The sequence below is a fragment of the Schistocerca piceifrons genome, chromosome 2, assembly GCF_021461385.2.
Source record: "Schistocerca piceifrons isolate TAMUIC-IGC-003096 chromosome 2, iqSchPice1.1, whole genome shotgun sequence".
Taxonomy (NCBI): domain Eukaryota; kingdom Metazoa; phylum Arthropoda; class Insecta; order Orthoptera; family Acrididae; genus Schistocerca; species Schistocerca piceifrons.
The window spans coordinates 309,382,726-309,406,548 of NC_060139.1; the positions used below are offsets into that span (position 1 = coordinate 309,382,726).

Sequence of the window (23,823 nt, forward strand, 5' to 3'; positions counted from 1 at the left end):
TTTGTTTATATATTCAGATGTGCTAACAAAACTAACGGGGTTCCATTTAAAAAAACGTAGGTTTGTGTTAAAAAACATACTTCCGTGCATTTTTTTATGGTTTGTATTAACCAATTACACCAGTCTCTCTCCTCACGTTCGGTCTGTGGAATCGATTCGTCAGTATTTGATGTGGTTTACGAAATATATCCAGCGGTAACGTTAGGTGACTCACCCTGTATAGGGATGAGACGCACTTTCGGTCACAGAACCAGAGCAAGATGTGGATCATGCACTCTTCTGACAAGAATATGGCTATATTGCCGTCACGCATCGTAAAAATTGAATACATTGGCTGCAGCGTACGATCACTAGCACGATATGGGGACTGTAAAAGTCCCACGATACTAGAATATGAAACTTATGTGAAGCGCCGGAAGTTCAAGCTACTCGACCTAAACTGTCTTGGGCTCCGTTATTTCAAAAGTGATTATGGTAGGATACCCTTCGTATATCCGTGAGCATGTGGAATGGAGCATACGTGCCATAGACTGAATTATTTACACTCTTATAGAAAAATGCTAACTTAACGATTTTTACATCCTCCTCAAAAGAAGAAAGAACCTATCATCCGATTTAATCCCATTATAAAATAAAATCCATGATCTCCAAACTTCCACACGTAACATCATTGGATACGTATATACACAGATGCAACTTTCACAGCAAACAATACGTATAATATGCAGACATGTACTTGGTCATGAATGTAACTTCCTAGGACATTTCGGCGACGCCTCCATTCTCACGTTCGTTGTAACGTGTGGAAACTTAATCGAATTTTGGGGAAAAAATGATAAATTGCGTCGACTAACATTAAAATAGCGTTGATCGTATCACAATTCATGAAACGGGGCAACATTTATTTTTATGCAAAAATGTTGGCTTTGTCAACAACAACAACAACAATGCAAGATTATTACCCCTCGTGTGGAAAATATCCTTGCGACATTATTGCCGCTCGAGTGGCAATATCCACTGGGCCTCATTTTAACTGGCGTGGCCTTTGCAGAATTCTTTCTAAATCTCATTTACTTTAAATACTCGTAAAAAGATATTAACAGAAGATATTAGAAAAATCTTAATTTTTCTACAGTTCAGAAAAAACTGCTCAAAAACAATACAACAATAAAGCTACCCAAGAGAGCTAAACCAAGCCAAAAAGTGTTTAGGGCGAGGCCAACAATGCATCACAACTAACGAGTGTAAAAAAAAAAAACCATTTCAGGTGATTCGTGTGCCAAAGTTAACCTGAACAATGCACTATACAATTAACTTAAGTTACTGAATTCTTAGCAAACCTTTCATTACGCGTGCAACGGGAATTTTACTCAGCTTTTTATTTACATGTTGTATGTATTGTTTGTGATTGTGCGCGTAAGTTCGCAATTTAATTGACCAGCTATTACAGTACAGCGATGATTACAATGTCCCTATTCATCATGCCCAAATAAAGAACTTATATACTTTGTCGCAATGCCTGTAATTAATAACTGCTCTCCTAGTTTACTAATTGGTGTTATACAAATGAATATCAAATTTTGTTGCAGTACACGAAGGGTTATTTTGTGACAAATCTTAAATGAAGTAAGAACAGCATCGCAAATTGAATAGAGCTAATTACGGGCTTAAAAGCGTGTTCATGTCAATTTAATAAAACTTCGTTATGTCATGCTCATATATGGTAATACAACGCATATAATAGGGGCAAGCGTACAGTCACATTACTAAAGTGTTCTTACCATTGATGAAATCTCCCACATTCTTCCGTACAAACTTGACAAAGCGTGAACGCGCAGCTGCCGGCAAAACAAGCTGTTACTATAATTTATAATAGCTGGTTAATTGCAAAATGATTAAAAAAGCATGATTTTGGATGTTACCTGTTGGAATTTGCCGCGTCTGGGTGGAGGATTAACAAACTACAATTTCTTCGCAGACTGTTGTTATATCGCGTAACTCACAGTTACTATTCGAACACTTCCACCTTAACCCTTCCTCGTCACTTGCCAAGTTGAGAGTGAGGACGACTCTATGGTTATTGTTCAAGCCTTCAACACGTAGCGCTGTACAGCGAACAAGCCAGAAACTAATAGTAAACAAAACAATAGCAACAAGCGAGACCGAAGTTGTATGGGAAGAGTGCTGCAGCGATGGACATAGGAGAATTACTGTCATACAAGGTTATATTACTGTAATAATATTTGTTTCCGTCATTTTTTGCTTGATAATTTCATGTAGTTTTTAGCGTTGTGACTTAAACTGTCTTCTACTCACAGACGCTTCGAAGTTGGAGGTTAGAGTTGGTCTACTTTGTAGGAGTAAACATTAGTTGTAAACATTCATTCCTCGGTTGATCTTGTTACAGTGAGTAGAATTATTTTCACTAAAGCAAGATAATAACAAACTTCTATAAACCTCATTTGTGTACAACAGTTTTAGTACTTCATATTATTCAAACATCAGTTCTAGATTAACGATATTCAATTGCTCATCAATATAATTTACTGGTTAATGTCTGCCTGTCATTATTCTACAACATTCGTTGTAGGTTACGAGTAGAGTTGAAGTGAATACAAGAAAACTATAGACAATTTTTTTGTGAGTTTGCGTACTGCTAAGCGTTCAACATTACAGGTGTTGCTACTTATATTAATTTAGAACCAGTAAATAAACTCAGCGGAACACATTTTCATTAACAAATAACAGCATTAAAAACGTAGTAATATATTCGCTTGTACTTACGAATTGTGGAAAGGACTGTTAAAAGAAAGGTGTGTAAAGTTTTTGATTAGACTAGTTGTATTAACGTACTTAACATGCGCAGAAAATGTATATATAACTCACATTACATATTGATGTTAGGCCTATTAATTCTATACACCAGTTAGTTCTTCTAAGAAATTAATTGAAAAATGGACGAGTTGGCCGGGCTTTTTACTTGATCCATGGCTTTATTGAAAAATTGAGAGTAAAAGTGTTGTCAAACCAAGCAGAATAAGCTAAATTTTGTAATTTGGTTTTTTTACCTCCACTGGCAACATTCACATTGTAAATAAGGGTAAGACTTACTAAATGCCCACGCGTGCATTACATATTTGTGCAATAGGCCTACATCTTCATAATGTGCATCAAAATTCTTGCCAGAGATTTGAATATAATAGAGTACCGCTTTTCTTAAAGTATCTTGCAGTTTGCAATTCACAACGAAATTTGTGTTGTACAAGAATTAAAATATATCTTGGGCTATACAGGGTGCAACTAAATTCCTTATATAGACTTTGAGGACAGGTTCCTTACTCCAAAACAAGAAAAAAAGTATAGTAAACATGAGCTTTAAAATGAATACTTTAAGAGCTGTGGGCACTTGTTCAATAGAAGAGACATGTTTCATAGCAGAGAAGATGAAAAAGTGCTCATAGTTGTTAGCCCGCATGCTTACTAGACTTTTTTTCATCGTTTGGTCCATACCTCCTCCCAAAATGTGTTAAAAAAATGGCTCTGAGCACTACAGGACTTAACAGCTGAGGTCATCAGTCACCTAGAACTTAGAACTACTTAAAGCTAACTAACAAGGACATCACGCACTTCCATGCCCAAGGCAGGATGTGAACCTGTGACAATAGCAGTAACGCGGTTCCTGACTGAAGCGCCTAGAACCGCTTGGCCACCGCGGCTGGCCCCAAAATGTGTAAAGCACAGCACTTGCAGTAGAAGAGATGTTTTACAGTGTTAAAGATGAAGTAGTACTCCTATATCTCAAGATATGTATTTTGATGCATATGTTTTCTAGACGTGTTTTTCATGCTTTGGTGTAAGGAACCTGACCGCAAAGTCTGTAAAGGGTCTTTTGACCATATGATAGCAGTGTTGCTGAGCTAACTCCACTGTGCAGAAAATATGAATTTCCAGACAAAACTGTGCTATGTATAACAACCATTTGTGCCAGTAGTGATGTAGGCATCAAGCAAGCTCTATTTGGTGTTATTCCATTTTTGTCCAGATAAAATGTAACAGAGTTTGACATTTATCATCAAATGCCAACCATGTTAGAGAAACATAATTCAAATCTAGTAAAATGTTCAAGTGGTGTACCCAATTTTGGAGGGGCTAATGTGGTGCAGTAGATTTTTGTCCCATGGGATAGGAGTCCATTATTGATGTTAAAACAAATTCTTATGTGAATATGTTTTTAAAGGAGATGGTGTGCAGAGAATTGTGTTATCAGAAACTGTGCACTAAATTGGTACTCTAACACGTGTATAATGAGTAGAAAGCCTTACACATAGGAATGTGCTAGGAATATCTGGTTCAGTATCAGGACAAGAGGGGATTCTTTCTACATCTACATATATACTCCACAAGTGACCACTATTTGTCATTCCCTTTTTGTTCTACTCGCAAGTGGTGTGAAGGAAAAACCTTTGATGAGCCTTAGTATTTTTTATCATGTCCTTGTGGTCCTCATATGACATTTAAGGTAGAGTTATTCTGCAGTTAATCACATATGATGGTTCACTAGATTTTCCCCGTAGTGTTTCGCAAAAACATTGGCTTCCCACCAGGGATTCACATTTGAGTTCATTAAGAATCTCCATAATATTTGCATGCTGATTGAACCTACCAGTAACAAATCTAGCAGCACAACTCTGGATTTCTTCAATGTCTTCGTTTAATATATCCTGGTTGGGATCACAAACACTAGAGCAATCCTGAAGAATGGATTGCACGAATGTTCTGTATGTGGACTTATTTGTAGAGGGGGTACACTTTCCTAAAATTCTCCCAATAAAACAAAGCCAACTAGTCACCTCCCTAGTACTGACCTTAGGCACTTGTTACATTTCATGTTGCTTTGCAACATTATGCCTATATATTTTGTTGATGTTACTGTGCCAAGCAGTCCACCACTAATATTATATTTAAACATTACAGAATTGTTTTTCCTACGCATTGGCATTTAGAGGAAGCTCCCATTGATCACACCAAAAAAAGTTCTCAGTTGCCCTGTATCCTCCTGCAATGAATCAGTGTCAATATTTTCCCCCCATATACTACAGCATTGTCAGTAAACAGTTGCAGATTGCTACTCACCCTATCCATCAGATTGGTTATGTATTCAAGGAGGTAGAGTTCCTATCACACTTCCCTGGAGCATTCCTGACTATATCCTTGTCTTTGAAGACATCCTGGATTCTATTACTTAGGAAACGTTTGAGCCACTAACATACCTAAGAACCTGTTCCATATGCTTGGAGCTTCATTAGCAGTCTGCTGCTTAGCACTGTGTCAAACACTTTCCAAAAATGTAGAAGTATGGAATGTTGCCCGTTGAGCTTCATCCATGGTTTGCAGTGCATCATGTGAGAAAAGGGCATGCTGAGTTTCACATGAGGTGTTCTTTCTAAATTTGTGCTGATTTGTAGACAGAAGCTTTTCTGTCTCAAAAAATAAAAAAAATTATTCTGCCGTATTTGAACATAGTTTATATTCATGATTTCTGCAGGAAATTGATGTTGAGGATATTGGTCTGTAATTTTGAGGTTCTGTTTTTTATCCTTCTTGTATACAGTAGTCACCTGCACTTCTTCCCAGTCACGTGTTACTTTGTGCTAGCCAAGAGATTTGTGATGATGCAAGCTAACTAATGGGCCAATGCTAAAGAGTACTCTCAATAAAACCAAACTGGGATCCTGTCTGGGCCTGGCAACTTATTTGTTTTCAACTCTTTCAGTTGTTTCTCAGCACCTGGACTGCCTATTAGCACTTCCTCCATATGGGAGTCGATGCAACAGTCAAATAATGATATGTCTGTGTGACCTTCCTGTGTGAATGATTTATTAAATGCAGTGAGATCTTTCGCTAAGGTATCATTGTGGAAGTGGTTGTGTGCTTTGTGTATCAATCTATTTACAGTTGCACAATTTTTTGCTAACTTTTGCCTTTTGACATTTCCATGTTTGTTTTCGAACCAAAGGTGCAGCAATCTGTGCTTTCACAGCATAGTCTGAAATTCCGAATTTTGTTATTAAACCACGGTGGGGTCATTTCCAGCCTTAATCTACTGCTGGCACATAGTTTTCAAGAGTGCAATTTACGATCAGTTTAAACCATCATTAAATAGGTGTGTTAGAATGGAGCATATGCTTAAATGTAAAGTTAAGTGATTTGCATCAGTAACACAAATCACAATCTGGTAGACCAGACCATCTAAAGAGAGGAGAAATGTTATGTCACTACCTATACAAATCGGTGTTCATAACCTATGGCAAGGTGAGCCAGAAGGGTGCTCACAACATTCCTCTGCAGAAATTGGAAAGATGCTGATCAGACATGACGGAAGCCTCTATTTGGCACTGAAGTGAGCTCGGTTACCACACACAGGGCCGTGCTACCTGCTGTCAGGGACGCAGTATATTACAAGGATCAGGCCATTGCAGTGACGATCTGGACTACTCCTTCCTAAGGCCTGATGTGGTGCCGCTTCTTTGGTTAAATGACTAAAAGCGATGTCCCATCATAACCGAGATGGATGGAGCACCCACCTGCCCCAGCAATGCAGTTTCTGTTGTCGACTGGGTCCTACACTGAAAAGTATTCCACAGCAGTCGTAGACCCAAAGTGGATCATCCACTATTTAAATACTACTAGATGCTGCCTCTGCTAGCCTCTGGTCTATTTGCTACGTGTAGTCTTGATGCTGCCGGGAGCTGAACTGGTGCCTTCGAGCTGGAGATCTACTACTGACTGACATCAACCAACCTGAGGGCACCTTCTGTGTGTCCTTGGTTTGCAGTCCATTCTTGGATGCCTCCTGAACTGCATCCACTGCGAGCTGCTAACTGGTCACTGCATTTGCCCCTAACAGCATGACCAGCCTGCAATGGAGTCTGGTGCCTCTGCATGTCTGACGGTTGCAGGCCTACCACAGCTCTGTGCTTGCCAAGATGTTGCTTTTGTTTCTTGCACTGCCACCAGTCCAGCCCAACATCTTTGTGCTGGTAGCCCTCTCTTGCTGTCACAAGCAAGCATCACTGCCCAGGCTCAACATGCACCACTGAGGCACTGACTATTCAGCAGTATGAATTCTGCTAAATAAATCAAGTTGTTATTTTAACTCTACAGCTGAGGAACTGGTTCTTAATACCTGCTGCCCTGTGTAGCATCCTGCAGCAGCATAGTGACCGGCTGTGAAATTAATAACGCTTGGTCCATCGCTACTCAGTTATAGCTCTTTTCTACATAAAAACTCTCCTAGTCGTATTGATGGGCTTACAAACTTCAGTAAACATTATTGTTACAGGTGACATCACATTAACTAATCCCTGCCTGTACTGCTAACACTGTCAGTAATGTTGGAACTATTATTACAAGGTCTAAAATATTTCCATTGTGTGTGGGTTGTGAAATAGCTGCTCAAGACACATTTTCGGAAAACATCGTCAGAACTACTTCTCGTGACTGACTTTGTACATCAACAATTGAATCCATGGATTCCTGGTCTACACTTGATATGGTAAAGTCTCAAACAACTAATACTCTTCGATCAAGGTGCTTCCATGGTACTGAGTGTAGACTTTCTTTGAATTATTGTACAGTTGTTATGGCAGAATTGGGTGGCTGGTAAAGTTCACATAGGCCAGCAACTCTCTTTCAGATATTCACAGTCACACTCAATTTTGACCTCAGTTGACACAGTATTTTTGTCAGCTCCTCCTATGACATCTAACTTGTCCTTTTGTATACATCCCATGCTTCATTAAATATTTCGTAGCTTGGGTTTCATCTGACTCTCAGTTCCAAGTACAATTTGAGTGTGACAAATATCCTGCTGAGCAGTAAAATTCTAGCAATTGACTGTTAACATTTTGAGAGACACAGTATCTTCATTTTGTATGTAATCTGATTTCATTTGGCGTATTGACCTGCGTGCATCCCTCAAAGGACCTCAAACTAATGCCTAGCCTTAAGAAAAAGAGAAAAAGAAATAATCTGTTAACAAAGTAACTACATCCTCTGTGTGATGCACCCGTGACCTATCAAGGGGACCTACAATTCTCCACCCCATAACACAGAGACCATCATATAATTGATAGGGCCTCTTGTTGAGACCATCCTCTTGGTTCCAAACCAAAGAACCCCAGTCAATTCGAGATAAAGTACTATAAATTACAAGCTCTGCTTGCTTCCCACTAGTAAGGCTAGTACATTTCACCACTTCTGCTAGCTGCCCATATGAACAGAAGATGGTGTCAGATCCCAACCAACAGGTTTTGCCAGTTTTGTCATGAGTTGCAACTTGAGGATGGCTGCCCAATGTGCCATCAGTAGCTTCCTCCACATTTTAGATGAGATCCCAGGCAAACATACTGAGTGAACATTGTTTATCTTTCCAACCCTGGACACTATTTCCCTAAGGGCTCCATAACAGGCCTAACAGTGTAGCTCATGAAAGCTAGCAGACCCCCTCCCCTCTGCTTGAACCCCCACTTGTCCACTCACAGGGTGAATGGGCAAGGCAAGATGGCCATGTGCAACATTGATGCTCCACATCGAGTGACACAAACATGTTACAGCCTGCAACTTGCTCAGTGGTAGCACAAATATAGTATTGAACACCTCCTTTAGTGATGGCTTACAAGGTGCAGGCCATATGTAATAGAAAGACAATGACTTTAGAAGCTTTGCTGTTTCATAATAACAGAATAATGTGTTCTCATTTGTTTACTGCATTCTGTAGAGCATTCGTAGTAGCAAAGTGCTTGCAGTAGAAGAGTTGTGTTACACAGTAGTGGAGGTGAACTTGTGCTCATAACTTTTAAGGTATGCAAATAGAGCCCATGTTTATTGGACATTATTATCTTGTTTTGGTCCATACTGCACCTCTCAAAATATGGATTTTTTAACACCACATATTTTATTATTCGTATTTTATTTTTTTACCAGTGATGTACTTTTGGCATAGGCAGTGGTTTAAAAGTGAATGGACAAATTCGAAACTAGTCATCATTAAGGAATATGTATGCAACCGTGACATGGAACTAACTAAATAAACTTTACTGAGCCTTTGGGGGCTCATTAAAATTGAGGATGAAAGCACAGAAGGCATAGAAATATTTGTACCTCTTCAGCAGAGTTTCCCGAACAATCAAGTTCTTTGTCTGTGTGCTCTCTCAAAGCCTCATTACTATGCTCTTTGATTGCTGTAGTGTTCATTTCTCAATAAAATATCAGTAAGGTGTCAAACATCATTCTTCACCGATTCCTTTCTGTTTCCGTTTCTTGATTGGCTTCCTACATGTCTTCTGGCATTAATTCCAGCATTCTTTATTTTCATTCTTCTTCTCCTTCTTCATGTGCTTCTGCCCAATCATACTGCGAGATTGGCATTGTGACATTGATTGAGCCGATTTTGGTGGCAGTTGGTGACTGAATGCCCGTCCTGATGCCAACATTTCCATTCAGGATGGAATCAATGTACTCCATCTGTCTGTGTGTAGAGTAAAACTGTGTGTAAATGTGAGAACATTTTCCAAATGACAAATGGCCAGATTTACCAGCATCAGTAAAGCTGGAAGTAACTCACTCTGCTACCTGCTACCTTCTGATTGCCACGCTGTTTCACAGGCTCTAGCTTCTACCAATTGCAGAGTTTATTTGTTGGCTGCTGCAGACTAAGTGGCTAAAGCCACTCCACCTCATAATGTATGCTGCACTCTTGTGACCACACCCAGAGTGTCCTCCCCCTTCAGCTGTCACAACAGATCGCACTCCCATCCATGTCTGTCAATGAAGTATTGGCGTTTAACTGCAACTATCTGTTCCCCCATTATTCTCAAACTGTTTTCAGTTGTTTCCTGTGTGAGATTTACATCATATCTTCTACATCCTCTCTGAACCATTTCCAAATAATTTTGTTTAACTTTTCATATTGTATCAAATTAAAAAACATCATCTTCATTAGCTTTAAATTCCCACCTTCTCTCTGTTAGTTGCTAATATCACCAGAGGTTTTCTTTCTTTTTGTTTTCTTCGTTTGTACATATCTTTAGCGATTTGCAGAAGTACTTCTGTTAAATAATTTTCCCCCCTTTGTTTATGTCTTTATAACATTCAGTTTTTAAGATGATGAAGTTGTTGCATACTTGACATCTAGCAACCCTATGTATCATGTATGATACTTTCATTCAAGCTAGGATGGTTTCCAAAGTGGACTGTGTTTCATATGACTGTATACTGTATCATTTTATGTGCTCTGGAGACACATCAGCTGTTTGTAATTCTAAGAAGTGCAGATAGCTGTCAGGCAGAGCCCCACTTGCGGGTCTGGGGGTTAGATTAGGCCCGAGGTATTCCTGCCTGTCGTAAAAGGCGACTAAAAGGAGTCTCACACATTTCATCTGTTATGTGATGGTTCCCTGTAGGGTTTTACCTCCATTTTTCAAAACTTTCCTGAAGAGCGAACCAATTGGGGAAGGGCGCCTTACATCATGTCATACATGCGCTGAGACCTTTCACATCCTTCATTGAGGGTGATCTGCACTTCTGCTCAGATTCCAACTGTTGGGCGAGGTAACCCTCCCGGGTGCGTATTTTTCCATCAACTGTGCAGTATCGCTTTCTACGCTGATGATGATAATGGACTTGTTTGCTTGGTTGCACCTGATATCCAGCACGGTAGCCAGGCTGTTGTGGTGGGGCCGCCATGTACCATGTTGGTTGTAGCCCCCTGACCACACAGGGATCACTCTGCTGTTGCCTGCACCTTTAACTCCCCATGTATACCGAAGAGTAGATGCCCGTCACCCTGGGTCTTCGGGATTCTCAGCAATGGCCATCCTTCCAGATGGTGCCCGTGGGGAGGGGCCCCTGGTCGGAGTGGGTGGCATCAAGGCAGATGACACATGTTGAAACATAGTACGTCATCTCTTGCTGGTGGTCAAACACAAGCAGTCTCAAAGCGTTCACGGCCTCAATTCAACGGACAGAAATACGACCCCAAATCATTGCACTCCCTGGCCACACCATGGGAGAAAGTCAGGCTTAAGGATGGCAGCTGCTCTTGTATGTTCGAGAGCTGATGGAGAATCTTTCATGATGATGAAGCCTCAGTGTTTTGTTGAGCATTTAGAGGACTTATTTGGGGAGGTGGAGGGCTTGTCCAAAATGAGATCTGGGTCAGTCTTGATGAAATCAGCATTATCATATTTCACAGGGTCCTTCTTTTGCAGTCTGAGCGGTGAGGTGTACATTTCATTTGCCATGTCCACTGGGACCCGAGGGATAATAAGGTTGCCACCAGTGCCTTCATCTTGGCCTCCGAGGCTGATAAATTACCCGAGAAGATCAAGGTGATGGTCTACCACTGTGATGTAAAGCCCTATATCCCTCTCCCAATGCGGCGCTTTAAACGCTGGAAGTTTGGCCATATGTCTTCCCACTGTACTTCCAATGTCACATGTCGAGATTGCGGACGCCCATCACATCCCAATACTCCATGTAACCCGCCTCCCATCTGTGTCAACTGCAGAGAGCACCATTCGCCTTGCTCGCTTGACTGCAGGATTCTCCAGAAAGAAAGGAAAATCATGGAGTACAAGACCCTGGACCGACTGACCTACACTGAGGCTAAGAGGAAATTTGAACGCCTACATCCTGTACATTTGACATCGTCTTACGCCACTCCTACAAGAGTTCTAGCCCTATCAGCTCCGCCAAACCCGGTTACCTCTCAGAGCCGGAAGACTACACCGGCCCCCTTGATGGTGGGGGGCCTTCCCCTCCTTGTTGCTCCTGCACCACCTATTTTGGGAGCAACCCCCCCCCCCCCCCTCCCGCCCCCCATTCAACCAACCATCGTGGATATCAGTCCCCACTTCTGCGCTGGAGAAGCGTAAGTCTTCTTCGGCTCCTCTCGCTAGGAATGGGTCCCTTGGGCTCACTCTCTTCCCAGGTTTCTGCTAGTGGGAAATATGACACTTGCCAGTGGCTGAAGAGCCCAAAAGCAGCTGATCTTAGGGCTTCGCACTCATCCTCAGTCCCGGAGACTGAATCAGTGAAGTCCTCCCAGCCAGGGAAATCCAGGAAGAAGATCCCCAAGACCAAGGGAATTGCGGTGGCATTCACACCATTGCTACCTACAAGCTCTGCGTCTATGGATGAGGTGGAGATTCTGGCATCCGCTGAGGACCTGGATCTCACCGGGCCCTCAGACACAATGGATATAGACTGCTCAGGCAATAAGTCGGTGGCAGCAGGTGACCCTGAGGCGTAAACTGCCTCATTGAATGTTCCATGCCTTCCCAGTCTGTCCCCTGCGGGTTCTGGGGTTAGAATAGGCCCGCGGTATTCCTGCCTGTCGTAAGAGGCGACTAAAAGGAGTCTCCAACGTTTCGGCCTGAATGTGATGGTCCCCTAAGGGATTTGACCACTACATTTCAAAATTTTCTGTTAGTGCATACCATTTGGGGAAGGACGCCTTACGTGGTGCATCATAAATTCATCTTGCCCTAAGATCTGGCACATTCGATATTGACATGGAGTTGGACTTACACCGAGCTTCCGGCCACATCGGCTGCAGTGTGTTCTGGGTCGCATACATTCCCTCCATTGTGCATTTCCGTCTTCGCTCCCTATATAAATGGACATTCGACACCCAACATCCAGCACAGTAGCCAGTCCATTGTGGTGGGGTCGTCATGTACTCTCTTGGTGGTAGCCGCCTGACTACACAGGGATCGCACTGCTGATGCCTGAGCTGCTACCTCCCCATGTATGCCCAGGAGTAGATGCCTATCTGTCTGGGGCATCAGGACTCCTGGCAAAGGCCATCCTGCCAGGTGGTCTTTGCTGTGGCTGGGTGGCGCCCGTGGGGAGAGCCCCTGGTCGGAGTGGGTGGCATCAGGGCAGATGGCCCGCAGTGAAGTGTGGTACATCATCTCTCGCTTGTGGGCCTCCAGCAGCAGTCTCTAAGCAATCAAGGTCTAACCTCAATGGCAAGAAGTACAATCTGAGATCATTTCCCTCCCTGGCCACTCCATTGGAGAAACGTATGGCTAAAGAAGGCAGTGAGGTTTATTCACCACAGTACCTCGTCTGTACGCGAGTTGATGGTGAATCATTTATGTCAACAAAGCCTCAGTTTTTTGTGGAGCATTTAAAGGACAAGTTCGGGGAGGTGGAGGGCTTGGCCAAAATGCGCTCTGGGTTAGTTCTAATCAAAACAGCATCCTGTGCCCAGTCACGGAGGTTGCTCGCTTGCGACAAGTTGGGGGACGTTTCAGTTACCGTCACGTCCCATAAGAGTTTAAACATGGTCCAGGGTATTTTATTCCACATGGATCTTCTTCTGCAGTTAGATGATGAACTACGCGCAAACCTAGAACGACGAGGTGTTCACTTCATCTGCCACGTTCATCAGGGTCCGAGGGATAATCAGGTAGCCACCGGTGCCTTCATCTTGGCCTTCGAGGGTGACGCCTTATCCGAAAAGGTCAAGCTGATGGTTTACTGCTTGGATTGAAGCCATATATCCCTCCTCCAATGTGGTGTTTTAAACGCTGGAAGTTTGGGCATATTTCATCCTGCTGTACTTCCAGTGTCACGTGTCGAGATTGTGGATGTCCCTCGCTTCCCAATACTCCATGTGCCCCGCCTCCCATATGTGTTAACTGCGGGGACACCATTCCCCTTGCTCTCCGAACTGTAGGATTTTCCAGAAAGAACGGAAGATAATGGAATATAAGACCCTGGACCGCTTGACCTACACAGAGGCTAAGCAGAAATATGAGAGACTCCATCCTGTGCCAGTGACCTCCACCTATGCCACCGCTGCGACAACAGTTCTACCGTCTCCTGTTTCGGCGCGTTTGGTTACATCTCTGATCCGTCAGAATCCACCTGCCCCCTTGATGGTGGGGGGCACTTCACTACCTGTCGCTCCTGCTCCATCTACTTCAGGAGCAACAGCCCCACAACCATCAGGGACATCAGTTCCCACTTCCCAGCCGGAGAAGCGTAAGTCTTCTTCGGCTCCTCTCGCCAGGAAGAGGTCCCTTGGGGCCCTCCCTTACCATGTTCTGACCAGTGGAAAAGCGGACACCCGACAGTGGCTGAAGCAACCACAGGTCGCTGGTCGTAGGGCTTCACGGTCCTCGTCTGTCACTGAGACTGACCCAGTGAAGCCCTCCCAGCCAGAACCACCGAAGGCACAGCTCGAAAAGCAGAAAAAGAAAAAGGCTCCCAAGAATCGAGACATTGCGGTGACACCCATCCCACCGCTTCCTACAACTCAGCGTCTGAGGATGGGGTAGAGATTCTGGCGTCCGCTGAGGACCTATATCTCGCCGAACCCTCAGACGCAATGGATGTCACTCGCACGGGTACTCAATCGGTGGCAGCAAGTGACCCAGCGGCGTAATTTGCCTCCTTGGTCCTCTCACACCTTTCTCGGCCATAGAAGATGTCATCCTCTGGTGGAACTGCAGCGGTTTTTTCCACCATCTTGCTGAGTTCAGACAACTTCTCAGCCTTCACCCTTTCCTCTGCATTGCTCTTCAAGAAACTTGGTTTCCAGCAATGCGAACCCCCGCCCTCCGTGGCTATCAGAGTTATTATAGGAACCGAGCAACTTACGAAAGGGTATCTGGTGGCGTCTGCATCTACTTCCTTCACTCCCTTCACAGTGAGTCTGTCCCTCTACAAACACCTTTAGAGGCTGTCGCTGTTCAGGTGTGGAAGCCTCAGGCTGTTACTGTCTGCAGTCTGTATCTTCCACCTGGTGGCATCTGCATCTACGTCCTTCACTCCCTTCACAGCGAGTCTGCCCTCTACAAACACGTTTAGAGGCTATCGCTGTTTGGGTGTGGACGCCTCAGGCTGTTACTGTCTGCAGTCTGTATCTTCCACCGGATGGTGATGTCCTGCAGCATGTCCTGGCTGCACTGATAGCCCAATTGCCGCCACCTTTTCTGTTAATGGGCGACTTCAACACCCATAACCCTCTGTAGGGTGGATCAGTGGCAACAGGCCGAGGCAGCACCATTGAGCATGTATTGGCACAGCTCGACCTTTCGCTTTTAAATGATGGTGCCTTCACTCATTTCAGTGTGGCACATGGCATGTACCCAGCCATCGACCTTTCGATCTGCAGCCCTATCCTCGTACCATCTGTCCAATGGAGTGTACACGACGACTTGTATGGTAGTGACCACTTTCCGATCTTTCTGTCACTGCCACAGTGTCACTCTTCTGGGCGCCCTTGCAGATGGGCTATGAATAGGGCTGTCTGGGACTTGTTCTCCTCCATTGCCACTATTGTGCCTCTTTCCAATGATGCCATTGATGCGGTGGTTCACTCGGTCACCACCGGCATCGTTACCGCTGCAGAATCTGCCATTCCCTGTTCTTCTGGGTCCCCTCGGCGGAGGACTGTGGCTTGGTGGTCGCCTGAGATCGCTGTGGTGATTAAAGATCGCAGGCGGGCGCTCCAGTGTCACAAGCGGCATCCCTCATTAGAACACCTCATCGAATTTAAACAGCTCCCTGCGTGGGCCTGCCGCATCATTCGCCAACACAAGCAGGAGTGCTGGGAAAGATATGTCTCTACCATTGGCCTCTGTACCTCTCCATTGCAGGTTTGGGCCAAGATTAGGCGACTCTATGGCTATCGGACCCCCGTCAGTGTTCCTGCGCTATCACTGAATGGAGCAGTCTGTACTAAATCTGGCACCATTGCAAACCGCTTAGCAGAGCATTTTGCTCAGTGTTCTGCTTCAACGAATTACCCGCTGGCCTTCCGCTCCCTGAAAGAGCAGTTGGAGCGTCAGAGCATTTCCTTTCATATGCGCCATCCTGAATCGTACAATGTTCGGTTCAGTGAGTGGGGATTCCAAAGTACCCTAGCTGCTTGCCCTGATACGGCTCCCAGGCCTGATCACATCCACTGTCAGATGCTCAAACGCCTCTCGGTGTACTGCCAGCAGCGCCTCCTAGACCTTTACAACTGTATCCGGGTTGACTGTGAGTTCCCATCGCAATGGCGGGAAAGCATCGTAATCCCCATTCTGAAACCTGGCAAGAACCCACTGGAGGTGGACAGCTACTGCCCGATTACCCTCACCAACGTTCTTTGCAAGTTGCTTGGACATATGATGAGCCGTCGGTTGAATTGGCTCCTTGAGTCTCGGAACCTCCTGGCTCCGTCCCAGGGCAGTTTTCACCACGGACGCTCCACCATCAACAACTTGGTGTACCTGGAGTCTGCCATTCAGTCAGCCTTTTCCCAGCGACAACATCTCATCGCTGACTTTTTCGATCTCACAAAGGTCTACGATGCGACTTGGCAACACCACATTCTCGGTACTCTGCATGAGTGGGGTTTGGGTACCACTCCCGATTTTTATACAGAATTTTTTATCCTATAGCACTTTCCGAGTTCGCATTGATGCTTCTCATAGCACTCCCCATACACAAGAGAATGGGGTCCCGCAAGGCTCTGACCTGAGCGTCCCACTCTTTCTAATTGCCATTAATGGTGTTGCGCTCTCAGTAGGATCGTCAGTCTCTCCCCTCCTCTATGCTGATGATTTTTGTATTTCTTTCTACTCCTCTTCTACTGTTGTAGCTGAATGCCATCTGCAGGGAGCTATACGGAAGGCGCGATCATGCGCCATCGACCACGGCTTCCGGTTTTCGGCTGCTGAAACTTGTGCCATCACCCTACCGTCCACACCCATCCCAAACTTTACCTTGATGACCAACTACTAGACGTAGTGGAGACTTACCGCTTCCTGGGACTGGTCTTCGATGGCCGCTTAAGTTGGCTTCCCCATATTCGTCAGCTTAAAGACAAGTGCTGGCGGCATCTCAATCTCCTTCGATGCCTGAGCCACACTGAATGGGGTGCTGATCGTCGTACACTATTGTGGTTGTACCAAGCGGTTGTGCAGTCCCGTGTTGATTACGGAAGCATGGTGTATGGTTCAACTGCCCCTTCTATACTGCATCTACTAGACCCTGTCCACCACTGTGGAGTTCACCTCGCTATGGGAGCCTTTCGATCTAGTTCTGTGAACAGCCTCCTTGTGGAGGCGGGCGTCCCTCCATTGCGGCTCCGGCGGCAACTATTGCTCGCAAACTATGCCGCGCATGTCCATAGTTCACCTCGCCACCCAAATTACGATCTTCTTTTTCCCACCACGGCGGTCCATCTCCCACAACGGCAGCCCGGAATTGCAGAACCCTTAGCTGTCTGTGCCCAGTCACTTCTTCATGACCTTGACGCTTGCCCCCTACCCCCTTTCCTGCAGACTCGTTTCCATACCTCTCCATGGTCAATGCCTTGGCAGGAGCTTCGGCTGGACCTATTGCTTGGCCTCAAAGGCTCAGTCCCACCAGAGATCCTCCGCCGGATCTTCCTCTCTGTTTTTGGCGAGTTTGGGGGCTCAGACGCCATCTACACTGATGGCTCCCTGGTCGACGGTCTTGTTGGCTTTGCTTATGCTCACGTTGACCATACAGAACGACGCTCCTTGCTGGTTGGCTGCAGTGAATTCACTGCAGAGCTGGTTGCCATCTATCGCGCTCTTGAATATATCTGCTCCTGCTCTGGTGAGTCCTATGTCATTTGCTGTAACTCCTTAAGCAGCCTACAAGCCCTCGACCAGTGTTTCCCCAGGCATCCCTTGGTATTATTCATCCAGGAGTCTCTTTATGTCCTCTGCAGTAGTGGACGCTCAGTGACCTTCATTTGGACCGCAGGCCATGTTGGGATACCGGGCAATGAACATGTTGACCAACTGGCCAAACAGGCCACCAGTAAACCATCTCTGGACATTGGCCTCCCGGAGACCGATTTGCAAGCAGTCTTACGCCTCAAATATTTCAAGATTTGGGACACTGAATGGCGCAACCTGACCACACCAAACAAACTCCGTCCTATCAAGGAGTCGATGAAAGTGTGGTGGTCATCCATGCGAGCCACTCACAGGGACTCAGTTGTCCTTTGTCGGCTCCGCATTGGGCACACCCGCTTGACACACAGCCATTTACTGTGCCGTGAGGACCCGCCTCTATGTCGCTGCGGGTCGGCTTTGACGGTGGTCCACTTTTTTTTGGCCTGTCCCCTTTTAACTGTGCTCAGGCAGACGTTTGCACTGCCTGATACGCTCCCTACCCTTTTAACAGATGACACTGCTATGGCAGGCTTAGTTTTGCATTTTATTCAAGCAGGGGGCTTTTATCACTTAATCTAAGTGTTTGTAGTTTTTTGTGTTGAATCTGGCCTTTGGTCTATGATTTTAGACTGGGTTTTTTAGTGTGTTTCTGGGTGGTTGGATTTTCCTTTTTTGTCTCTATGGTTGGCCAACCACTGTCACACTCTGTGTGATTTTAATTCCTTTTGTCTATGTCTGAATCTTTCTTGTCCTGAGTCGTCTCTTGTCATCTCCATTGTTCGTTTTTATTCTGTGCGGGTGTTTGAAGTTTTTGGAAAAAGGGACCGATGAGCGTAGCAGTCTGGTCCCTTCAATCCCACAAAACAACCAACCAACCTTCCCAGTCTCACGATGTCGTCCTCCAGTGGAATTGCGGCGATTTTTACCACTACCAGGCTGGGCTATGGCAACTGTTAAGCTTTACACCTGCTTTCTGCTTTGCCTTCTAGGAAACCTGGTTCCCAAAAATCAGGCTCCTACCCTCCGCGGCTATAAGGGATATTACAGGAACCATAGCGAATATAATTGAGTGTCAGATGGAGTTTGCGTTTATGTCCTAAACTGTCTGTAGTGAAACTGTGCCCCTTCAAACCCGTCTTGAAGCTGTGGCTGTCAGAATGACAATGCAGGAAATAATTGTCTTGTTCCCACAATGGAACATCGATCAACTCCTTAAACCTTTCCTACCTTTGGGAGACTTCAAAGCCCAGAACCCCTTGTGGGGTGGCACCATGCTTACTGGTTGAGGCAGAGATGTCGAAACTTTACTGTCTCAGTTCGACCTCTGCCCTTAAATACTGGGGCCGCCACACGTTTCAGTGTGGCTCATGGTAGTTACTGGGCCATTGATTTATCCATTTGCAGCCCAGGACTTCTCCTATCTATCCGCTGGAGAGCACATGACGACCTGTGTGGTAGTGACCACTTCCCCATCTTCCTGTCATTGACCCGCCATCAAGCACACGGATGTTTCACAGAGGAAGACTGCACTGCAGTTCCTTCTCTAAATCCTTGCACAAATGAAAAAATGGCTGACATCGAAATTAGTTTCCAAGGAATAGAAAAGCAACTGGAATCACTCAACAGAGGAAAGTCCACTGGACCTGACGGGATACCAATACGATTCTGCACAGAGTACGCGAAAGAACTTGCCCCCCTTCTAACAGCTGTGTACTGCAAGTCTCTAGAGGAATGGAAGGTTCCAGATGATTGGAAAAGAGCACAGGTAGTCCCAGTCTTCAAGAAGAGCACAGGTAGTCCCAGTCTTCAAGAAGGGTCGTCGAGCAGATGCGCAAAACTATAGACCTATATCTCTGACGTCGATCTGTCGTAGAATTTTAGAACTTGTTTTTTTGCTTGCGTATCATGTCGTTTTTGGAAACCCACAATCTACTCTGTAGGAATCAACATGGATTCCGGAAACAGCAATCGTGTGAGACCCAACTCGCTTTATTTGTTCATGAGACTCAGAAAATATTAGATACAGGCTCCCAGGTAGATGCTATTTTCCTTGACTTCCGGAAGGCGTTCGATACAGTTCCGCCTGATTAACAAAGTAAGAGCCTACGGAATATCAGACCAGCTGTGTGGCTGGATTGAAGAGTTTTTAGCAAACAGAACACAGCATGTTGTTATCAATGGAGAGACGTCTACAGATGTTAAAGTAACCTCTGGCGTGCCACAGGGGAGTGTTATGGGACCATTGCTTTTCACAATATATATAAATGACCTAGTAGATAGTGTCGGAAGTTCCATGTGGCTTTTCGCGGATGATGCTGTAGTATACAGAGAAGTTGCAGCATTAGAAAATTGTAGCGAAATGCAGGAAGATCTGCAGCGGATAGGCACTTGGTGCAGGGAGTGGCAACTGACCCTTAACATAGACAAATGTAATGTATTGTGAATACATAGAAAGAAGGATCCTTTATTGTATGATTATATGATAGCGGAAAAAACACTGGTAGCAGTTACTTCTGTAAAATATCTGGGAGTATGCGTGCGGAACGATTTGAAGTGGAATGATCATATAAAATTAACTGTTGGTAAGGCAGGTACCAGGTTGAGATTCATTGGGAGAGTCCTTAGAAAATGTAGTCCATTAACAAAGGAGGTGGCTTACAAAACACTTGTTCGACCTATACTTGAGTATTGCTCATCAGTGTGGGATCCATACCAGATCGGGTTGACGGAGGAGATAGAGAAGATCCAAAGAAGAGCGGTGCATTTCGTCACAGGGTTATTTGGTAACCGTGATAGCGTTACAGAGATGTTTAGCAAACTCAAGTGGCAGACTCTGCAAGAGAGGCGCTCTGCATCGCGGTGTAGCTTGCTCGCCAGGTTTTGAGAGGGTGCGTTTCTGGATGAGGTATCGAATATATTGCTTCCCCCTACTTGTACCTCCCGAGGAGATCACGAATGTAAAATTAGAGAGATTTGAGCGCGCACGGAGGCTTTCAAACAGTCGTTCTTCCCGCAAACCATACGCGACTGGAACAGAAAAGGGAGGCAATGACAGTGGCACGTAAAGTGCCCTCTGCCACACACCTTGGGTGGCTTGCGGAGTATAAATGTAGATGTAGATGTAGATGTAGATGCCTGCCCTGATGGGCTTTAAACAAGGCGGACTGGGAAACTTTCACCTCTGCTGTTACCATTGTTCTCCCCCGCAAGGGAACATCGACGTGATGGTTGGTCAGGTGACTACAACAATCATTTCTGTGGCAGAAAACGCGATCCCTCATTCTTTAGGCTGCCCCCGGTGAAAGGCAGTCCCTTCGTGGTTACCGGAAGTCACTGAACCAGTTATTGAGCATAGGCGAGCTCTACAGTGTCATAAGCAGCACCCTTTCTCTGGAGCACCTCATAGCCTTTAAACGGTTCCATGGTTGTGTTCGCCAACTTACCAAACAACGGAAGCGGGAGTGTTGGGAGAGATATGTCTTGACCATTGGGTGCCATACGTCACCTTCCCAAGTCTGGGCAAGGATCAAACATGTTTTCAGGTACCAGACCCCAACAGGTGTTCCCGGTGTTAACGTAAGTGGCGTGTTATCTACTGATGCAATCGCGATTGCCGAGCACTTTGCTGAGCACTACACTCGAGCCTCTGCATCGGAGAATTACCCCTCAGCCTTTCGCACTCTCAAACGGTGTCTGGAAGGGAAAGTCTTCTCGTTCACTGCACGCCACAGTGAATCCTATAACGCCCCATTTACAGAGTGGGAGCTCCTCAGTGCCCTTGCACATTGCCCGGACACTGCTCCTGGGCCAGATCAGGTCCACAGTCAGATGATTAAACATTTCTCATCCTACTACAAGCGACACCTCCTAGTCATCTTCAACAGGATCTGGTGCGGTGCCGTCTCTCCATCGCAATGGCAGGTAGAGCACCTTCATTCCGGTGATCAAACCCGGTAAAAATCCGCTTGATGTGGATAACTATCAGCCCATCAGCCTCACCAATGTTCTTTGTAAGCTGCTGGAACATATGGTGTGTCGGCGGTTGGGTTGGTTCCTGGAGTCACGTGCCCTATGGCTTCATGTCAGGGTGACTTCTACCAGGGTCGCTCTACCACTGATAATCTTGTGTCCCTCGAATCTGCCATCCGAGCAGCCTTTTCCAGACGCCAACACCTGGTTGCCGTCTTTTTTGATTTACGAAAAGCGTACAACATGACCTGACGACATCATATCCTTGCCACATTGTACGAGTGGGGTCTCCAAGGCCTGCTCCCGATTTTTATGCAAAATTTCATGTCGCTTCATACCATGGTGTATACGACCCAGGACAACCGGGAGATTCAGGAAAAAAATGGGAATTTTTCCATCCGGGAGAAAACTGGGAAAAATCCGGGAATTTTTTAGAATTCCGAGAATTTCTTATTGTTTTAGTTTTCCCTTAAAATTTTTGTAACTTTGGCTGGTAAGAACCAATACTCTAAGAAAGAATATTACTGTATCTCGCTACTGCAGAATAATACTGCACCAATAAAACACGAACGAGAGAGAAAAAACGAAAATAAAACTTAAGTTGCAAGGGAAATGTACCATATACAAGAACAAAACACAGTGCTCATACAAACGTCTGCCAACAGCAAAATGTGTCAAAGGCTTTAGGAAGAGTATGCAATGTTTCATAACAACAAATTGCCACTGATGAGCATGACGTCACAACTGTTTACATTAGATTCATTTGAGCGGTTGCAAGCGAGCTTATGCGCATGTGCAGTTGAGTCGTGTATGAGTTGTACCTTCTCCCGCTTCTGGCTACAGAAGTGTGGCAGTTATCTGTATAAGCAATAGCAGCAAGCAGCCAGTTGCTATCCGTATAAATTTTAATGATGCGCCTAAGCTGCCAGATCCGTGTATGCGCAACAGGCCCGGAACTAGGGGGCGGAGACAAACCGGGGTATCTGCCCCAGGTGGCAGTTTCGGGCGGTGGCAGTTTCGGGCGGGGGGCAAATTCATATTATTCTTCAGATGCTAGAGAGTACGAATAAAATGTGAAACTATTTCCTAACATCAAACTTTTTGCTTGTAGTAGGCCTGATAGGCATTTGATATTGGTAATTCGTTCATTATATTCTGTCGTGTTATAAAAATGACCATTTGTGCCAAAATAGTCTCGTTTATGTGGTGTGTGTAATGTTTGCTGCAATATTAGGCCAGCCTATTTCGTTTTACCTAGCAGTGACAAAATACACGTAAACAGATCGAGAAACCACACCAGTCTTGGGTATTATTTGTATTAACAGCTTTTCTAGTATTAGACAATGACATTTCGTTTTTTCACGTAGCAAAACATTGACGAACTTTGACGAGGTAATAGAATCTTTTCCAGAAAGGAAAGTACGCCATATAAAGCTGTGGCAGGATTAGAGAGAAAAAAATCAAGGACTTGAGCATTAAAGAAATGTGTACCGTCTTGCTTGTATCATGTCTTTACTCGTTTTATGTATCCTATATTTAATTTTATGTCGCACAAAACAGCAAGTTATTAGCTAATAGGCAGTAAAGACTGCAAATTTTGTGAAGAGTTCTTGTTCTGCCGGTTGCAGATAATCCTATCTAGTATTAATTGCGAGATTTTTAAAAAGAGGGGCAGGATGTCATACCGGCCGACTGGTAGCAGGAGAGGCACCACAGGACATTTTAATTTTCACTGGTCTGAATATAGTTTGATGGCACCCATTACAAAATATTACACGTTTGAATTCCATAGAGCGAAATACAGAGACGTGCGATGGAAGAATGCTGTGTGAAGAGGCGTGGCACTGCACTTCGGCACGCAGACCAAATAACATGTCGTACGTTTCCCTCGAACATATATGTTTTATATATCAGGCTCTTCAGAAAGTTGTGCGTTACAAAATGAAGATTTTTTAAAAAGTCGATATTTAAATTTTTGGCGTCCTACCTGAAACGCTGGAGGGATGGGAAGCGCCACTATCTAATATTGCCCCGGATCAGAAATATCGTAGATCCGGACCTGATGCACAGAGCAGTCTGAGTTGTAGTGGGGAGGTGGGTAGTCTCCACGGGACTCATTTATGTTAAGTGATTTTGCTGT

General features: G+C 44.9%; 1 protein-coding gene across 2 annotated transcripts in view; it reads left to right on the forward strand.

Annotated features, from left to right (window-relative positions):
• Nucleotides 1-2,072: 2,072 nt before the first annotated feature.
• LOC124777150 (beta-catenin-like protein 1) overlaps nt 2,073-23,823 on the forward strand; it is a 102,326-nt gene continuing 80,575 nt past the window's right edge. The window contains exon 1 of one of the 2 annotated variants that reach the window (XM_047252450.1): nt 2,073-2,222. In XM_047252450.1, the coding sequence (XP_047108406.1) occupies nt 2,193-2,222 (30 nt within the window). In that variant the 5' untranslated portion in view covers nt 2,073-2,192. Of the gene's footprint in view, nt 2,223-2,295; nt 2,407-23,823 lie in introns of those variants that run through there. The other variant, XM_047252452.1, reaches the window with a different exon arrangement.